Source organism: Emydura macquarii, unplaced genomic scaffold (assembly GCF_026122565.2).
Source record: "Emydura macquarii macquarii isolate MOO-44397 ecotype Brisbane River unplaced genomic scaffold, CSIRO-AGI_Emac_v2 contig_3506, whole genome shotgun sequence".
Taxonomy (NCBI): Eukaryota; Metazoa; Chordata; order Testudines; family Chelidae; genus Emydura; species Emydura macquarii.
This window is the reverse complement of record NW_027133643.1, coordinates 3,551,559-3,572,634: the sequence shown is the minus strand read 5'-3', so window position 1 is coordinate 3,572,634 and position 21,076 is coordinate 3,551,559. Positions and strand designations below refer to the sequence as shown.

General features: G+C 42.4%; 1 protein-coding gene across 2 annotated transcripts in view; it reads left to right on the top strand.

The window, feature by feature from the left end:
* Positions 1–21,076, top strand: part of EPS15 (epidermal growth factor receptor pathway substrate 15) — a 99,077-nt gene that overhangs the window by 66,514 nt on the left and 11,487 nt on the right. For both annotated transcript variants that reach the window (XM_067535410.1, XM_067535411.1), the window contains exons 14-21: positions 1,571–1,732; positions 2,441–2,638; positions 5,270–5,467; positions 6,178–6,255; positions 6,648–6,738; positions 9,378–9,413; positions 16,247–16,383; positions 17,441–17,507. In XM_067535410.1, the coding sequence (XP_067391511.1) occupies positions 1,571–1,732; positions 2,441–2,638; positions 5,270–5,467; positions 6,178–6,255; positions 6,648–6,738; positions 9,378–9,413; positions 16,247–16,383; positions 17,441–17,507 (967 nt within the window). The remainder of the gene's footprint in view (positions 1–1,570; positions 1,733–2,440; positions 2,639–5,269; positions 5,468–6,177; positions 6,256–6,647; positions 6,739–9,377; positions 9,414–16,246; positions 16,384–17,440; positions 17,508–21,076) is intronic.

The following is a 21,076-nucleotide window of genomic DNA, read 5'->3' as shown; positions in this document are numbered from 1 at the left end:
ATTACAGTGATGGGCACTGCAGACAAGCCTGTTAGATAAATATTAAAATATAAATTAGAAAAATCCATAAATGTAACATACAAAAAGGTGAAGAGTAGATTTAAGATAGAATTAAAATTTGTAACTAATTTCTTGGAGACTGACTTTTTTACTTCAGAATGTATTAATGAGCTGCTTTTAAAAAAGAGAAAATCCTCCAAAAGCATATTGGATACTAGATACTGTCCGGCAGAGCAATATCCTTAAAATACAGTATATTTACCAACCTAGTATATATGGAATGAAAGTAAATGTTCCATCTAAATGCAGTAGTAGAAAAGGGTAAGATCTATGTAGAAGGCAGTTCCTAGAATTTCACATATAGCATAACTATTGGGTGACATTCTTTCTAATTGAATTTCTATTTTATTGGGTTAATCAGACAGCATTTACAAGTAGACATTTTCTTTTCACCATTAATTGCACAGTTACATTGATCTTTTGTCTGCTCAGCTGAATTGATGAGTTTTTATCTCTTAAAAATAGTAACGGGTATTATGCCGTGGATCATTCTGCTTTTGTTTCCTTTAACGTTCACAGCATACTACAGAAAATTGTGTAGGCGAGCAATGAGATACAAGGATATTTTGTAATCTCACTAATTTATACGATAAACATTTTTTCATCTAAAATATTCTTGATGATGGTCACGACTTCACCATTTGGAAACTGAATTGTTTAAAATTTACCCCACTGAACTAATGTGCTTGTTGTGGCCTATAGCTAAACAGAATTCATGTGATTAAAAATGTGTGCACATAAAATCGTATATGACTTAGGTGGTGCAACATTCTGTAGTATCCATAGACTTATTATTGGACTAGGATTAGTCAAATAAGAAGCCTATCTCTATTTTTGGATAAATTAAAGTCTTCGCTAAGGAGTTTAGGATGATTGTTTTGATGATTTGTTTTGAGTTTTGGGGGTCTTGGTAGAGAATCCTATAGTATATGTGTACTGCAGGCATTGTGTTTAGTGGTACTTTTGTCTGTCCATGGCATGTTACTAAGACAAGTAATTCATACTCAGCAGAGGTCAGTGTTTTATACTAGAGCAAACATGATGGACCAGCATACGAGGTTCTTGATGTCTCAACCCAACTCTTTGCTCCTATAGCTTTCTATTTGACTTCAGACTGGGCTCTGCACAGGTGCATGGGTCTTCCCACACATTGTAACTCAGAGATAAGTTTCTTTATTTCTATAAGCTTGGATGTAGGATTGATCTCAGAAATGAAAGCAGTTTTCCTTGCATGGCAAACAGGATTGTTTTTTAGCTGTATTAATCATAAACTAACACTGACCAGACAAAATTTGGAAGTCAGTTTACAGTAGTTCTGAGTAACTTCCCACCATCACTTAAACATTTTCAGGCCTCTCTCCATAACACACTAAATGTCCCCAGTTCCTTTCTTCCTTCATTTTGACTCTGTTCCTTTATGGCTCTAGCTACTGCTCTGCAGCGAGAAGGAATGCAGTAACTACTTTTCAGTGGCCAAGGAAAAGAAACTGACAAAAAAGTTTCTCTGCAGGATCTTCAATGTGAAGTGAAGAGGGAGAGCAGTAATCTACAGAAGCTGCAAGCTCAGAAACAGGAAGCACAGGAAATCCTTAATGGCCTCGATGAGCAAAAAGCCAAATTAGAGGAGCAACTTAATGATCTCAGGCAGAAATGTGCTGATGAGGCCAATTTGGTAAGTTCTGCTCGCTTATATCCACAGTAGCCCCTCTTTTCAGTTGAGACCATTATTGATGGTCCAACCCTCCACTGGAAGACAATAGCCCTTTTAATGAGGAACTGTAACTAGGAGAGGAGTATACCTTGGGTAGGGGAAAATAGTAAGATTCTTAGGGCTGTGTGTAGAACAGTAAGTGAGGAAAACATCATTCAGTTAAGTGATTCTCTGTTACATGTAGGTCCTGTCCATGCTAGGGTTGAAAACGTGCTGACTACCATTGTGTTAACTACAGTTGCAGCTAGCAGCATTCTGATGCTGTTTCATGAGCAATGTAGACATATGCTTTTTCTGAAAACTGTAGTGTTGATAGCCTTATCAACTCCAGATAATCTATAACATGAATCTAAGCTATCCCCTCTAGGTAAAGCATCCTAATAGTGTTATCAGTATAAAAATATGTCTGTCTGTCAAGGAAACCATACGAAAACTGTTAGCCATGATAATATCTAACTGTTTATTTTTAAAATATATTTAAAATATTTAAATTGTGGCTACCACTGCTTTAATCTTAATGTAAATATGGCGTTAAGTCTCCAGTGGAAAACATACAATAATTGCAGCTGGGATTTTTCATGATGCTTTTTTTGGTATTTGAAAGTAGCTTTTGATTAAAACATCATTTTTGTTGGATTTGGTTTAATGAAATGTTCCTTCACTCTGCAGATTGCCTCACTGAAGGCTGAAGTAACGAGTCAGGAATCCACGATTTCAACATATGAGGAGGAACTGACCAAAGCTCAAGAAGAGCTGAGTCGCCTGCAGCAAGAAACGGCAGAGCTGGAGCAATGTGTAGAGTCAGGGAAGGCACAGCTGGGATCTCTTCAGCAGCATCTGCAGGATACACAACAGGAAATAAATTCAGTAAGGCATTGTGGAAAAAGTATCAGCAAATGTTAATATATCCTCATAAGACACCACTTTCTGGGTTTTTTTCTTTATTCTTATTTGCTCATTTTTCTTTTGCTACAAATGTTTCCTGCTACCTGGTTAAGAGTCCTGAAGTCTGATATTAATATATAAGATACTATATGAGCTAGATGGTATTTCTATTATTAAAGTCTCCCAAGCGCAATAAGCTTATGTTTTGGCTGATATGCAGGGGCCTCATTTACATTGTGATGTACATTTTATTTAAAAAAAGAATAATTTTATCAAGAAAATTTCATTAAAGTGAGAAACTAGCAGCTGCCCATACTATACTTAGCTCGAGTCAGTGCTGCTAACTGAGCTTTGTACTCCAGCTCTGACCCAGGGCAGCGTCTGCTATTCTGGTCATTTAACACATCTTGAGTAGAAACTTCAAAGGTTTGTGTTGGCATTGTGATTCAGAGTATTGTGTAAATGGGATTAACGTGAGATCATCAAATTCATTTTCATTTGCATTTTGAGGTTAGTTAGCCAGAGGTGAAAAATAGGTGCACTCGCCACTATATGGAGCACATATGTGCATAGACAATATTTGTTCAGTGTTCTGTTTAAAAGAGCATTGTAGGTCTCATTTGTAATCACTTGGTTGAATTAGTGCCCCTCTGGTTTTACTGTAGGTCTGAAACCCTTTTTTCTTTCTCTGCTTTCCCCTGCACCCATACTCTATTCATTCCCCTGTGCTACTCCCGGGCATCAGTGTATATGCATCCTTGTTTTTGCTGTTTTTCTTTCTCTCTGAATACCTTACCAATTCTAGCAAGATACTTCTCATTTGACTGGAAGGGTGAAGTGCACCTCTAGAGGCCACTGTTAATGCTGCTTTGTTTTTTGAGCTAGAGAGCACTCCGGTCAGGATCCTTCTCCCTGTTTGGTTAAGGCACAGCCACCTCTTCTAATATACAAACCAGATTTTTTTTTATCTTGAATTCTACAGATAAGTCTGTTTTTTAGCTTTGAACCTAAAAACCTTAATTTAGTTTTTAACCCTGCAATTTAATGTTGGGAGTTTTACAGCCATATCGATATGTCTTTACTACACACTTACATTTTTATTTCTGATGTTAAGCCTAACTTCATGTGAATTAATAAAAATGTATATTTTCTTTTAAAGGTGATGTACAGTATATCCATACTCCTTGATTTCAGCCTCACGCATTCAGTTTAGAAGCTGAGTACCTAATAAATGTACTTGGCATTGTTACATCACTGGGTATATGTGAACCCAGGTTGAGAGAGAATGTTGTTCCTTTTTTCCATTAGCAAAGAGGAGCTTAAGACAGTATTTGTCCCTCAAATTTAGTTTTGAGTGGTTATAGTTGTATTTTCCTTGTCATAAATAGCAATCTTCTTTGTTTTTTGAACAAGTTTTTTAATTCATACTTTCTTTTGGTCTTCTTCATTTCCCCCCTCCTCCTTTGCTTAAAAATAATGTGCAGAAAGTACATTGGTTTGGTGGCTGTGGCAGGATTGCCAATGGTTAGGGCACTAGCCTGGGACTCGGAAATTGAACCAGGATCTTCCTATTCCTCTGCAGGATTCCTGTGTGACCTTGCACAAATGACTTAGCCTGTCTGCCTCAGTTTCCCATCTGTAAAATGGGATAATACTTTCCTAACTTACACGGTTGTTGTGCATATAAATGCTTTAGACTGAGGTGTTATGATGCTACAGTGATGCATATACATGTGACACATGGCACAGATAGAAAGTAGATGTGAATATAGATGCCCGTAGGGAGACATCCCTTAGCCTTTTAGTCTTCAAAATATGGTTCTGTTAACTCACCTTTGGAGAAGATGACTAATGTGTAATTTTTGTTCTCTTAAAGTGGGAATTCTGATCTTTTTCTTTTTGTGTTGGCTTTGTGATTTTGTCTAACTTTGTTAAAAACAAAAAACTGACAATTGGAGGACTAATGCAGCTTAGTTGTGTTCATGGATAATGGGATCTATGACTCTCCTGGTAATACTGCTGCGTATATTCAAAGTTCTTTATGAATGTTAATTGCTCCTCGAAATACACTAGGGCAGTGGTCCCCAAACTTCCTGCACCCCCATTGCCCTCGTCCACACCTCCCCCATAGCTGGTACTGGTCGGGGGGCCACGGTCGGGGGGCCATGGTCGGGCTGAGGCTGGGAGCGGGGCTATGGGCCGCTCCCCCAAACATTCCTCCATGTCCCCTTAGGGGCGCATGCCCCACAGTATGGGGACCTCTGCCCTAAGAGGTAGGATGCCATTTCCCAGGTGGGGAAACAGTGTGACAGAGGTTGTGATTTGTCCAACTCTACCAACTGAGTTCTTGTCAGAACTGGGATTAACCTGAGTTCTTTGCATCTAGTTCTGTTCTTACATCACATTGCTTCTCCTCTTCTAAAATTGTTTTTGTGCTAATCATGTTCTGAACCTCACACAGAGCCCAAGAGTGTGGCTCTGTTATACTTCACTTTCAGAAAAAGTAATTTCAGGTACATACTTTTTCTGTTTACACACAAGAAAGAGAGAATGTAGTATGTACTGTTTTCTTCTGCTGCTATACTAATATGTATTTATTCTTTCTGTTTACAGATGCAAACAAAATTGTTTGAGCTGAAAGAGTTGGAAAATAACCAATTTAACTGGCACTCTCACCCACACAACATACTTGTTAATGGCGCTGCAGATCATTCTAGCCTGAGTAACAGCAGCAGTGAAGCTGCTAACCTTAATGAGAATGCTGAAAGGGAGAGTTCAGCAGAAGCCGAACAAATAAACCAGGAGTCTCCCGTGAGTAAAGTGTTTTGATTGCCTTCTTAGTCATTATCTAGTACAGTAGTGAGATCTGAGTGAGTCAAGGATATAGTAAAGCTGAACTTGTTTAAAAAAAAGGAACAAAAATCTGTGTCATTTTATCAAAGAATCATATTTCATTTTGCTGGAAGAGGAGTATCATGAGAGCAGGCAATTTTCATTTGGATGACAGGTGGCTATGTAATGGATTATTTTGTGCAATACACAGTTGTCACCAAAACAAGTCTTTCAGAAATTTAGTAATCTGAATTGATATTCCCTGTGCACAAAAGAAGCAATCTTCTACAACTGAGGTAGCACGGACAGAAAGAGAAATAGTACTGAAATCTAAATAAACCTGCTCTGCTTGTGATGAGCTGCCTTTTTTCTTGGATTCTTGGCTTTCCCTGCATCTTCAGAGTTCGCTAAGCATTTCATAATGTTACAGAATATAAAGATGCTATTGGTGCATGTGTGTTCTCTTTCTGGGTATTTGAATAGGCTACAGTTCATTTTTATGCTGATTTGGCATATGGTATATCAATATTCAGTAGATCTGATCCTTTATATAGGTGTGTTTTACAATTATATAGTTGGCATAGTCTTTTGCTGAAGCATATTCCATCTCTGACACTGAAACCCTTTGCATATTTTAGAGGGTAGAATCTTATTACACATGAACTTCAGTGCTCTTGTTTGTTGTGTAGGTAAGGAATAGTCCTGAAACAACATATGCTGTTGTTGGAGAAGAGAAAGAGACCTTGACTGCAACTGTTAACAAAAAAGTGAGTTTGTACAGATTTAAAAACTGAATATAGCATGAGATCCATACATTGTTTGAAGTGGATTAAGTTCACTTCCAGTCGAGTCCCTCTCCATGACCATAAAACACTTATTGTCATCACCTCGATTTCTTTTAGTTGCTTTTAATTTTGGGTATAAATGTCTGGATTTCAAACTTTTTTCATTTCATCTGGTATACTAAAGATTTCTTTTCTTTTTTCATTTCATCTGGTATACTAAAGATTTCTTTTGACTGACTTTTCAGCTGTCCATCACTGAATTAAGTGGAATTCTAGTTGGTCTTTTAACTTTTAGTATCCTTATTTCTCTAAACTTCAAACGGAAAACATTGTATCTAACTTTCTACCTAAAACATTTCATACTTTTTTCCTAGGAAGATCCATTTGATGCAGAATCTCATCCTCTGCCTGATCCAGTTACAGAAGCCAATTTAGACTTCTTCCAGTCTGACCCCTTCGTTGGCAGTAAGTAGACTTTTCTGTTAGTGTGAATTTTCTGAAAGCGAGTTAGTTGTATTAATGTGCTTTAAACTAATGTGTATTTTGACTGGAATTAAGTTTTGTAGTAGAAGAATAGTTTTCCACTGACTGCAGTTGTGGTGGGGTCTCCGAAATCCACTGGAGCATTTTGAGGGTTTTAGTCCAAGCAACAGAAGAGGGTAGCCATTAGTTTCTCAGAAATTGAATGTGGAAGGAGAGGTTTGCAAGGAATCTGCTCCTTCCCTTCTCTGCCCCCTCTCTCTTTGCTTTCATAGTAGCCATGGTAACTGGTCCTTCATCCACGCCTCTCCTGCTTCCTCCCAGGGCTGGTTCACACTGTGGACTTATGTCGATTTAAAGTCCCCTATATCGATTTAAGTACTCCGACGTTCACACTGTCACCACTGTTAAGTTGACTTAAGGTGCCAGTAAAATTGATTTAATAAGACCACTTCTGCAAGTGGCGTAGCGCCTAAATCAGCTGTAAATTCGAATTAGTGTTTGTGTGAACGTAATGGAGCTTAATTCAAATTAATTAACCTCCGGAATGTATCCCATTATGCTCCATTTTCACCTCTCTGGCCAATCAATCTGTGGTGCTCTGTGGTCACAATAGCAGGTAAAGTCCCCTCCCCTCAAGCCCTGGGAAGATTTGATTTTCCTGTTTGTTTGGGAGGGAGGGGGAAAGGCATGCTGGGGAAGGGACATCTGGTGAGTTCTTTCTTCAGTTCCAGTCTCTGTGTGTGTGTTGAATGCAAGCAGAGAAATCCAACACCTCCACAACCCCCATCTTTCTATATGTGAGGGTTTGGAATACAAACAGAGAAAGCAACTCCCCCGCCCGCTGCCCTAAGCAGTTCCCAATAGCTCTCCATTTTTCTTTGGATTGCAGGCAGAGAAATCCACCCCACCCCACCCCACCCCCAAAAAAACCCGATCCTGTCTCTGTGTGTTTGTGATGCCAGCCGATTACCCCCCAGCCCTCCATGCGGTCTACATTAGAAAGTCACTTGCTACATTGTATAAAATCATAATTATGACAACTGAAACATATGTCTCCTCTTCCTCTTCAATACACAAACTAGAGGCAACATTGTATCACACCATCATTGCTGAAATTGATCAATACATACATTCTTCCTAACTTTAAAAACTGTCTACATTGTATCCAAGCATCATTAGTTCAAAATCTTACATATGTATATTGTTCTTCACTAATTTGGCTGTGGCTATCTTATTTTCTTTTTTCATTCTGAAGACACCTCACCAGTGGCCCAACCATTAGTCAGTGCTGCACACAGACTGTCTCAGATTAGGAAAAGGAAGAAACTAAACACCCTACCCTACCCTTGGAGAGAGTGAAGGAACCCTTACCCCCACACCCAAGACATAACTGTTCAAAAATAAAATTTTGCATCTTTTCAAAATGTTTCTTTATTAAAGAAAATCTTGTTCATGAGGAATTTGCTGGGCACAGATCTGGCAAGCAACATGTGGGGTGGTGCTGGGTGGATGAGAAAAGGCAAGCAACGTGGGGAGGGTGAGGGGGGTTCATGAGAAAAGGCAAGCAACGGAGGGGTGCATGAGAAAAGGCAAGCAACATATGGGGGGGTGTTGGGTGGATGAGAAAAGGCAAGCAACATACAGCGACAGAAATCACTAATGCATCACTCATTCATTGCCTGCAGCAATTGGGAATTGTTCTGCTGGATGTCTTGAAGCGGGGCAGCCGCGGCTGCTTCACCTTCTTGCTCTTTTTCTCAAGTACTCCATGCTAAGCCGCGAAAAGCAATGGCGAAATCAGGGACCAAAAAAACCAGCTCAAAAATCCTTTTCCTGTTTGTTTGGGAAGGGGAAAGGGTGGGGGAAGCAGCGATGCATCCTGGGACAATGCCACAGCCTCCGTTGGTAGTTACACTGTGGGATAGCTACCCAGATTGCACTGCTTTCTAATTTGAATTAAGGCTGGAATGTGTGAATGCAAGAGACCAGCTCAAATAGCATAGTGAGAACAGTCTGCTGCTATTTCTTTAAATCGGCTGCTGAAAGTCAATTTAAGCTAATTCGAATTAGTGCTGCAGTGTGAACATAGCCCCAGAGAAAGGGGATGATGAGAGGGGATTATGCTGATACCTGTTGTTCTCCAGAATTTCTCTTTCTGTAATAAAGAGGATGACCGATTCAGTCTACTCTGTTTTATGCAAACTTTGGGCCTAGTCCTGTAAATCTAACTCAAGGGAGTAGTAACTTTAATATTAGTGGGACTGCGCATTGGTCCTGTTTTAAAAACTCAAAATTTGCCAATAGATGTTACTGTTATGATTTTGTATTCTAACCATATATGGAGGCAAATATTGTGGTATCTAAGCATTTGCTAACAATCACCACAGAGTTATCTTGGAGATCACCACTTTGATTAACCTTATGGTAGGAAATAGGAACAGTTATTTGTTGGCAAATGTTAACTTTAATGCCAGCCATTGTAGTCCCACTGAGGTCATGGAACTACTCCCATAAGTAAGGGTTGCAAGATTCTTAGTAGCTTGCTAGGAATCTGCACCAAAGTAACCCTCAGTAGAAAGCATGTTTTGCTAAAAGATTCCAATGTTGTTTTATTTTAACAGGTGATCCTTTTCAGGATGACCCTTTTGGGAAAGTTGGTAAGTAGATACTAATGCTCTTAAATTTTAATTTAATACTTTGTAAATATCTAGTGTGAAGGACTAGATGTCTGATATGATTGGTAATGGAATATATGAAAACTTTCACATCTAAATCACTAGTTCTGAATCTGACCAAGGTAACAGTGACCTGAAACAGCTGCCATTTGTTGGATGTAAAGAGCTTTGTGTTAAATACATTTGGGCTAATTAGATTTAATTCAGTTGTCCACATCAAATAGCACCATTGCTATTGGCAGTAATTGGCCCTTGCTTGTGAGTCTGCAGAACGGCCAAGAACTGAATAGCCATGAATACCAAACTACTCTTGCACCATGAGAAATAGCCAGAGTTGGGACTGAGGTGAACTGATCATGGTGCTGGAGAGCCTGTGTTGTCAGTGCCTGGTTAGTGTTTGTCCTATAGCTAAATGGGGACTTTAATCTTGAGGGTTATTAACCCAGCACCTTTCTCTAGCAGGAAACATCAAATTAGAATGGTTGTACAGACAGTGTCATTGCATTGCCTGACCCAGAACTAACTTAAAAATGATTATTCTCAGTAAGTGGACTAGACTCGTTAGAGAAACAGCATTTTTAGCAGAAGTGGAAAACAGAACCAGTTTGAACATTATCATGAGAGAAATAAGTTCTGAATTTTTCAATGTCACCATTTTTATATAACTTTATAAGATGCTATTTCAGAACTGTAGGCTGGCTAATGCATTTGTTTGAACTTAGAGTTTTTTTTTAAAATACTTTCCTGCATGCTATGTGATCCTATCCAAACTCTAATGAACTGGAACAGTGTGATTCTGGATCTCAATTTTTTTCTAAGAATCGCTTATCCAAATGACTGTTTGCCAAGAGTTATCACATCAAGCGGCTTGTCCATTAAGAGAGGAAAGGAGAGAACCCTTGATTAGCTTTTACATGTTGGAATTTTGAGTAATTACATTGAAAAATTTCCAATGGCACCATCACTCTTTACAGAACATGGTGTATGCACCGATGAGTTCTTTGGTTGCTGAATCCAATGCACGAGTGACCGTCTTGTTCGCAGGTAGGGCACACCCACGCACTAGCAATGTTCAGAATCTGCTGCTCAGATTCAGTTCTTCCTCTGACGCCGGTCATCACAAAGCTGATCCAATCTGCCTGGCAATGCCTTGCTCCACCTACAAGCTGACTCTGCCATCCAGAGCGGCATTCTGCACTCCTTTCCTAATCATCCACTGAGATTCCAAAGGATACTAAGGGCAGGTCTACACTGCCAGCAAAATTCTGCAGCAGTCGATGGGAGTTACGCAAGCTACTCTGTGTAGCTTGCTTAACTCCCGTCGACTTCGTTACTTCCTTTTAGAGCACCGTCTCCACTGCACTGCGCTGATGGGAAATGCATTCCCGTTGACTCAGCATTACACTTTTTTTGGAGGTGGTTTTAGAAGATTGACTTCTGGATCGACTGAGCGTGTCTTCACTGCCATTCAGTCGATCCGGAAAAATCGATCTGATGGCGCGTCAGTGTGTACATAGCCTAAGTCACCTTTGCAAGCATCCTGAAATCTGCACAGCAGTCTACCTCTCTTTCTAGACCCTTCGCAAGCTTGAGTACAGCATACTCTTTGTGATCCTGTAATCACCATTCGCTTGACATGTCCAAGCCACCTGAGTCTTCTCTAAGTAATCAGCGTCCCATGAATGACATACCAGCTCGGTTTAACACTTCCACATTTGTCATCCAGTCTTGCCATCTTATTCGAAGAATTTTATGCACGCTTCTGATATGAAAGCTGTTTAATCTTTTGGTATGTTTGGCATAAGTCATCCATGTTTCGGAGCCACATAGAAGAGTGAATAAAACACACATCTCACAGATACGGATTTTCATTTTAGTTGACAATTTGTTATTGTTCCAGGCTCTGTCTTGCAAAAGACCAAAGCTCCTGGCTGCTTTGCTGATTCTACTAGTGAACTCACCATCAAGATCTACATTGCTGGTAACAGTAGAGCCAAGGTAGCAAAATTGGTCAACAACTTCCAGATGAATACCATCTAAGGTGATATCTGGAACTGGTTCTAAAGAGACTTGGTGCATAAGTCGTCTTCAACCTTATTGCTAGCCCAAAGATTTTGTGTGAATCAGAGAACTTGGTAATAAAATGTAGGTAACAATATGTTGTGAGCAACAAGGGCTGCATCATCTGCAAACTATAGGTCCCTGATAATGATCTCCTTCACTTTCATCTTAGCTCTGAACGTTGTCATGTTAAACATCCATCATGTCTCGTGCTAAGATAGGCACCCTCTTGAACATCACGGAACGCATGTTGAAGCAGAAATGAGAAGTAAATATTAAACAACGTAGAAGCCAGTACACAACCCTGCATCACTCCCTTGCTGATGTAAAACGACTCAATCTTGGTTTTTGTACATTACAGTTACCTTCATGCCATAGTGTAAGGATTTCACCATGTTTAGTAATATAGGTGGACAACCAAGCTTCTTCAGAACAACATAAAGCCCTGATCGACTCATCATGTCAAAGGCTTTTGTTAAATATGTAAAAGCCTGTAAAGTTGGAGTATAGACACTGACGAGGTTGATGAATCACTTCTGTAGACTAACTCGAAGTGTCATGATATGTATGGACACTGCAATCGGAGCATCACACAGTGACATAAGTTCATTTCTGATAGCAAAACCTATACCATACTCTCTCTTTACTCCTTCAGGTTTGCCATGCCAATAAATGGTGTACTCCTTATCCTTTATAAAGCCTGTGTCTGAGAGCTGAATTTCCGAAAGAGCTGCAATATACGTTCTGAAACATGAAAGCTCAACATAGCCATTCTCCTCAAATCCAAATTCAGATAAAAGTCATATCCAGGGGTCAAAGTCCAAATATTCCAGCAAGTGTGTTTATAAAAACAGTTGAGCCAGGATGTAAACAATGAGGCAGGTTTGTTTTGATCTTCCTTTTCTAGGGCCACCTCACACAAGCCAAGCAGACCATCCTTAAACAGGGCTGCTTGGAAACTTTGGTGGCTGCCCCAGGGCCCTTATACCTCACTCAGATCCTTGTGACCATCTTGACAAGACCTTCAGTGCATACGTCTAGGCAAAGTTATGGAGGAGCAGAGACTGCCATAGACCTGTCATCTCCCCTTTAGACCTCGGAGCCAGAATCCAAAGGTCAGAGCGAGTCTGGATGTTCAGTAACAGAGATTGTAGCTTCTGCCAGAGAGCAGCTTAGATAGAGCTGCGAGCAGCCTATCGCTTCAGTGTGAGTGCCTTTTCTGTCAGGCTGAGATCCCTTAGCCTTTAAACCAAAAAGTATCCACAGGGCAGCAGAGGATGCAATTTAACATCATTCCTAGGACACAAGAATGTAAGGATTCTCATTAGCAGATAAGATTTCTAATGGAAACTGTTGTAGAGTGTAGAATCAAAGGAAATTGGGAGCAATTGTTCAACTTGAAATGTTCTAACAATCCTATCCCTTTATGTAACTTTTCTAATTTTGACATGGTATGTTCAATAAAGCAATGTTTCAGTTTAGGTAGGAAATTTTTTCAAAAGCAGTGCCGGCTATCTGAATGAGCTGCCCTCAATCACTTATTCTACTGAACATTTACATTTATTCTGTAAAGCATTCCCCCTCATTTTCTGCCATCTTGTGAAGTGTTGAGCAACATACATTGTAGTTTCTGTTAGGGTAAATTGTTAATATGTGTGGTGTTGTCGTGTTGGGGCATTGCTCAGAGGGCTGAGTTAAATTTGCATAGTTGGCATGGCACGTACTTGTAATTTCTGGTTTTCCAAGGTTCAAATTTGCGTTACTCTATTATTAATCATGTTTGGTATGGTAGTGGCTAAGGAACGACCAAGAATGGAGCCCCATTGTGCTTGTGCTTGGCGCTGCACAAACACAGAACAGCAGACAGTCCCTACCCTAAAGAGCATGCAATCTAAATAGACAAGACAGACATATAGTGGAGGAAAGTGGTAGAACACACAAGCAGAGTAACCAACGTGACAGCAGCAAGAGTCATGTTAGTTCCACCATTTAATGTTTTCAGTTTGGTATATCTAGGAAGAGATCAGCTAAATGGAAAGAAAAGTGTAGGGAGAGGGGACACTGAAGGGAGCTGAGGGTGAGGGGGACAGGGCTGGGGAGAAGAGGATAAGAGGGGCAGGTATGGAGTGAATCCGAGGTGAAAAGACAGTAAGGGGAAGAGAGGGAGAGGGTTGGAGCAAACAACACACAAAGAAAGTTCAGTCAGATCTATAGCAAGTTTTCTGAATCCAAAGGTCTCTACTTTGGCTACCTTTGTAGCTGCTCCTACCAGCTGGAGTGTCTGGTTTGTTCCTCCCTGTAATTTTTCCTCAAGGCCACATGGGATGGGGGGCACCACCTGGGTCCAAGTTTCCACATAATGTGTATGTGGAGGGTTGCCCCTTCAGAGTTCTAGGTCTAGAGGGTACTTGTGGGAGAGGTTACCCCAGTTGGGCCTCATTTTACCCCTTGACACCTGGTGCGGAAGCCACTACTTTGACTGCTTCTGTTACCTTAACTCTTCATTTCCTGGTTTACAGAGGCTTAAATTAACCACTCTCCACATTTTGGAAGGGCACAAGGCACCACAGGGCAACCTTGAATTCCCTTGGTTTTTAAAAAAATAATTCTTGGCTACCTGTGTGCTACAGCCCAGCTGTTTTCCTCCACTGCCTCTGGCTCCTTTCTAGTGATTGCCCTGGCCACAGAATGCATTGGCTGTGTATAGGTCTCTTCACTGTTCCTGCATCATATCTCATCTATCTGTCCAGCACAGCCTGGTTCTCCCCCATCCCCATGGAGCGGCAGGTGTCACGGTGGGACCCAGATATTGAGGTGCTGGGGAGAAGATGCAGGAAAGGCATAGAAGCAGTGAGGTTTTTTTTAAGAGTGGAGACAGACATTGGCGGGGAGAAAGATGGTCTAGTGGTTAGGACCAGGGCCCTGGGAGATCTGGCTTCAAATCTTTGCTCTACCTTTGACTCAGAGACTTTGGGTCAGTCCCTTAGTCTCTGTGCCTCAGTTTCCCCATCTGTAAAGTGGGAATAATAGTACTGCCCTATCTCAAAGGGTATTGTGAGGATAAATACATTAAAGAGTATGAGGCAGTTAGGATGGGAGACCAGATAAGTACCTTTTATCGATTCATTTTGATTTGGAGATGGGTTTGTGGGATGAGATCTGAAATCCCACCCGCATCCTTCCCATTGCATAGCTCTGACACCCTCTTTTGAGCTCCACTCTTCCCTGGACTGTTCCAGCATTCCCCTCCCTGCTCTGACCACCCCATATTTTCCCCCAACTGCTCAGATTTCCCTACCACTGCTCTAAATCGTCCCAACATTTCCTCTGTTAAGCCCATTGCTTTTGAGGCCTTGTCCCCATACACACACCTCTGCTGCTTTGTGTCTGCCACACACACACACCAGCTCCACCTCCTCCTTCTCATACTATGCACCTGATAAGCTTGGAGTGGCTTAGGAGTGGTGGGGCTGTCTGAAGTGCATGTGTCAGGCAAAGGAAGGAGACTGAAGACAAAGTCCCTACCTCAAATTTGGGCCTAATGTATGGGAAAGTCTATACATTCATCTGCTGTATAGGAGGCTGAAAGATTTGAAGTGGCCCCTTCATTCATTGCAATGAGATGTTCTCAGCTGAATGACAATGTCTCATGGAGATGAGTACAGCCGGAAAGAATCTCTCTGAGATATGTGAACTATTCCAGTCATCTCAGTAGGTGTTCTCATTTCCCCCCTCCCCAATATCAGTGGTGGTGAGCCTGTGTAGTGCAACAAGCATAGCTGTTCTAAGTAGTGAGTGCTTGGTGCATGTGTGGAGCATGCCTGTTCTCAGCTTCCCACCCACAGGGGCAGGACCCCCAAAATCCTAGCTCACATGGGGGTCAGGAATAGGGGCTCAGACCCCGCCTGAGCCCCATATATCACAGGGCAGGAAGAGGAGCTCTGCTCCCCTCAAAGATGCTGGCTCATATGGAGGAACAGAGGTGCTCAAACCTGCAGAGGGTCAGTGGCTCCCCAGATCCTTGCACAAAAGGGGATTCAGGAAGAGGCCCCCTGAAAAAAGTTAGACCTCTTGTAAAATAGCTGTATAACTCAGGGTACATTTCCCAAAGGTATAAAGGGTAGGGTATAAACTTGCAGCACACAAGTACAGCTCAGGCCACATTATGACCACTTGAGCCACCAAAGTTACTGTGAGAATGTGCTGACTGCAAACACTGTTTTTTCAGCAGAGCCCTAGTCTTGCTCCACATGAACATTTAATTCCCTTTGAGTCCAGCTACTTTCCTAACTTTACCCTGACTAACATCAGTATAACCTTGGAAAGAGGTAGTTGGTGCCATACGCGAGTTGAGATAAATCCCAAGTGCCTGAGGTCAGTTTATAGAGGATCATTCAGAACCCTGGTTTGAGCCCCAGGTGTGGACCAAAAAAGTAGATTTTCAGATTTTGTAAAAAGCTTTTTTAGGAGGCCTCTTTAGCGAACGCCTGGCTCAGTGGACCTCTCTTCCCTGAGACACAGCAAATTTCAAGACAATCTGAGTAAGCATATGGATTTTAGAGCACTTAGCGGAGTTTGCCTTTAATCAGAAAGTGATGACCAACCTTAATTACAGAGGAGCTGGAGCTCTGCTGTAATATGAAGGAAGCTGTACAAAATTACATTTGTTCTTAAGATTTCAATCTAAAAATAGCGAGCAGGAAATATTTACAAGAAATGTTCTTTAAACAAGTCCATTATATTTTTTTCTTCAGATCCTTTTGATGGTGATCCCTTCAAAGATTCAGATCCTTTTGCAGCTGACTGTTTTTTCAAACAATCCTCCATTGATCCTTTTGTGACTACAGACACTGACCCTTTCAGCACAACAGGCAACAGCAATAATCCCACAGTAAGTTTGATGGGAGAAAAGGAGAGGTGTACTAATAGTTCTAAATAAGATGATCTTGTGTATTTGGACACACTCAAACACATGAGGTATTGGGTATTTTGGGTAGTGCATGGATAAGTGCTGGTAAGTATTAATTTCCACTGGAAAATAGTTTAGTATTTTTATTTTAGAATTTTTTAACTCTGCATTTACAGCCATCTGCTAATTGCTACTCCTAGTCAAATTTCTACTAGAAAATAGTGGATATCGGGAGAAGCATGTAAAACGATGTAAAATATTAAGAAGATTTCATTGCTCAGTTCTGCATTTTTTGGAAAATAACTCCCTAAAAAAATTAAGTAAACTTTGCTGAAAATCCTGAAACACCGATGTTGTGAATTTCAGTTAATTGAAACTGCTAGTTTAACTAAAGGTCACTTGTGTCCTTGAGGTTGCATGGTCCAGAACTTTATTCCTGAGATGTGTAGGCAGCAGACGCTCTCCTCAATTTTGTGGGAATTTAGCTTCACAGGACTAAAACTTTGCTATTTAAAACCCTGACTTTACAATATTTTAAGTTTCTGTCTCCTGCCCCCACAGTCATAAATCAGGGTTTTACAAACAACATGGTCTAGTAGTGGCTAGAGTTGTGGATTAGAAGTCAGACTCCTGAGTTCTGTTTTCAAGGAAGCATTGGTCAGGTGCTGCTTAACACACAGGAGTGGGATTCAGGAGATCTAGGCTCTATTTCCATCTTTTGGCATAGAGTTGCTGTGTGATCTTGTTTGTCATTTAATCTCTTTGCCTCTGTTCATTCATCTGTAAAATGAAGATCCAACATACATATTTTGGAATGTTGTGATGCTTAGCCACTTATGCAATCTGCGTAAAGGTGCTATCTAAATGTTAACATTTCATCTTGCAAAATAAAAGTTGACATCGTTGATCAACAGACACCATATTTTGATTTTGAGGTGAAACTCAATTTTTTGCTAGAGATGGGATAGGGGACTGTTGGGAATTTTTTTCAAGCACCAGAAATCAAGTCTCCCTCTCAAAGGAATTTTCTTGCTTTTAGGTAGAAACGCTGAAAAATGATCCTTTTGCTCCTGGTGGAACAGCTATTCCTGCACCAAATGATCTAGGTAAAAAGTGAGATTATATGCATTTTTTAAATTTTAATTTGTAATCCATTTTATTCTTGCCTCGTTTCCTAGATATTAACACTTACTTGATTGTGAATTTATAACATTAAATTCTAGACTATTCCTAGCTACACTGTATCTAAAGTTGCTCCTTCAAGTAATTACACAGGTCTATTCCTTTGTAGGTGTATGCATCCCTCATGCACAGTTGTTGGAGATTTTTCCCTCTGCAGTATTCCTCAGGGCAGCGCAAGTGCCCTCTGTTACCTTGCACCACTTCCCAAGTGTAAAGGGTGGAGCTGCTCCCAACCTCCCTCAGTTCTCTGAGTGCTTGTTCATGTCAATTCCAAGCAGGTGTGTGGTGTGTGCATGCTGCATGCACAGTTGTCAGAAGGTTTTTTGCCTTGCGGTACCCGTCGGGTCGGCTTAGGCGCCCCCTCGCGTCACACCTCTGTGGCGCTGTATATGGGGCCTCGCCGATCCACCACCTCTTCAGTGTCTTCTTACTGCCTGTGACGGTTGTTGGAGCTACGCTTCTCTCTTGCTTCGGCAGGCGTTTCCCTAGTTGTCTTGAACATTGAAAACCTGTAAATAGCTAGATTAGTTTAGTGTTAGTTATTAATTATGTTTTCTGTTTGGGGGGGACCCCCCCCACCATGGATTCAGGACATGCCTCAATCCCAGGGTTTTAAACCATGTGGGACCTGCCACAAGTTTGTGCCAAGGGTTGATCCCAATGAATCCTGCTTGAAGTGCCTGGGAGAATCCCACCAGACAGATCAGTGTAAGATTTGGAAGGGATTCTGTCCAGGGACCAAGGAGAGAAAGGTCAGACTGACACACCTCCTCATAAGGCAGCTTTATGCCCTCAAGCCCGCAGACCATTTGGAGCCTAGCACCTAAGTGCGGAGTGTGCTGCCCTCAAATAGGGAACTGGCGGCACCGAGAAGGACTCGTCGCCCAGAGACCCTTGGCACTGCCTCTCACCAGTATCGATGTCAGCCCGGCACTGCTCCCACTCACCAGTGCTGTGCAAGAGGCACAAGAAAACTGATAGAGAGTGGTCACCCATAGGGAGATCAACGGTGAGAGACAGTGGCGGTACGTGCTCTGGGCCGGGGCACGCAGCACGCACCCCATGGAAGGCAGCACCATTGACTCTGGACCCACAGAGGGGTCCATTGAGTCTGGAGCCTGTGAACTCCCCTGCAAGGGGGAGAGAGGTGGACAAACTGGATCTCCCTTCCATTCCAGACACATTTGAGGCAGCCAGAGACCTGATCATCATGATGTCACAGCAGGCCAGGGAGAGGACCAGTGGTAAGATATCTGGCACTGCAGTGAAGCGCAGTGCCATCTAGAGGCAAACCGGCCATGATGAGGCACTGGTCACCTTCTCCACAGCTCTGCTCTCTGGCACCATCTCATTCAGCACTGCTGTGGTCCCCACATTTGGAGTGACAGTCATCGGACTCCAAGGTGGAGTCATACATCTCCCATCATAGCTGGCACCGGTTGAAGTGGCTCCAGTACAGTCAAGAGGCAGGACAGGCCCCTCTTGTGGGCCCTGTGGCAGATGCCTGTACGATGGCTCTTTTGGACACCATGGGTATACCACCAGGACCAGGGGTCAGGGTCCTACCTTAGAGGCCCTCAGTCCTTTGCCTCGGAAAGATTGGCTCCTCCACCACCCGGAGACCACTTGTCACCAAACAGCAGCGAGGTGGGTACCAAGATCGGTCCCAAGGAAGATACAGAGAGGGACATGGGGATCCACTCCAGGGATGACCCCGGCACTGAACACAACGTCCCCATGCAGGAAGACCCCTGCAATCCGAAGGGCCAGGAGCACTGCCCAGGGTGTCTTTGTCTTCATCTCCCAATGAACCTTCTGGTGACCCATTTTCAAGGGTCTGGATAGGCTTTACTCCCAGGTTTGTTGCCTGGGACCTTAATCTAGTGCTTTCCAGGTTGAAGGGGCCTCCTTCGGAGCCCTTAGCAACATGCTTGCTTCTCTACATCACGTAGACGGTGGCATTTCCGGTCGCAATAACCTCAGCCTCAGGGTCTCTGAACTCAAGGCCCTGACATCCGATCCCCTATGCATGGTATTCCATAAGGGCAAGGTCCAGCTACATCCCAATATGGCCTTCCTCTCTAAGGTGGTATCTCAGTTTCATACAACCTAGGACATCTTCCTCCTAGTATTCTTCCCCAAACCACACACCAATAGCAGGGAACGATTCCTCCATTCCCTATATGTCAGGCAGGCACTGGCATTCTACATCGAGAGGGCACGACCGTTTCGTAAATCAAACCAATTCTTCTTTACAGTAGTGGACAGAATGAAGGGTTCTCCCAGTGTCGTCCCAGAGGGTTTCATCATGGATTATGTCCTGCATTAGAACTTGCTTTGACCTGGGAAAAGTGCCAGCCCCGACATTGACAGCACACTCCACAAGGGCGCAGGCCGCCTCAGCAGCGTTCCTGGCGCATGTCTCTACACAGGAGATCCGCAGGGCTGCAACGTGGTCATCGAGCCACACGTTCAACTTGTCCTGTCACTAGAGTACAAAACAGCCTCAAGCTTCAAGAGCATATGGCAGCGTGCACTTACATGTGCAGCATGCCAGGCTGCTCTTCAGGAAACTTCAGCGTGGTTCACCTTGGTATATTCACTGGCTTGTCGTCATATGGAGATGGTGATTCAAGTACCCACTCAGGTCTTGTCCCCCATGGACTGGTGGACAAAACCTTGTATGTTTGCATGAGGGTCTCCATTGCTTCTCCACAATAGACACTCACTCTAGGCATGGATGCATTAGGTTCTAGATTGGGAAGCTCATGTCAGTACCTTATAGACATAAGGTCTTTGGTCTGTGCAAGATCTAAAGATCGAGATGTCAGGGAGCCTCGGGTCATCCGTTTGAATTGTATGCTTATCAAGGGTCGGTGCTCTCAGACAGCTCAGCTGCCATGTTCTATGTAAACAAACAAGAGGGGGACCGAAATTATGCCAAGAGGCGATTCTGCTTTGGAATTTCTGCATCACCAGTTCCATCAGCCTGAAAGCTGCTTACCTTACAGAGGTCCAGAATGCTCTAGTTGATCACTTAAGCAGGTAATTCACAAGTTACCCCAAGTGGTCTCTTCATCCGGATGTGGCCAGGTCCATTTTCCAGATGTGGGAGATTCTGCAAATGGACCTATTTGCAACAGATTTTTTTTTGTTTGTTTGTTTGTTCCGGAGTGTGCCCATGGGCTGGATTCATTGACAGATGCCTTCTCGCTATTCTGGGTGAAGGGTCTGCTGAATTCCTTCCCTCCAATTCTGCTCCTGTCCAAGGTCTTGTTCAAAGGCCAAACACAGTTATTCTAAGTGAGTGCAGGAAGTTAGTCTAAATAGAAGAAAGCCTTCTACTTAAGACTACTTATCTTGCTAAATGGAAAAGATTCTCCATGTGGTCCAGATAGAAAAGTGTTTTCCCCAACTTGGGCTCCTGTTCAGCATACAGTGGACTATCTCTTGTTTCCAAACCAACAAGGGTTCGCTGTTAGTTCTATCAGAG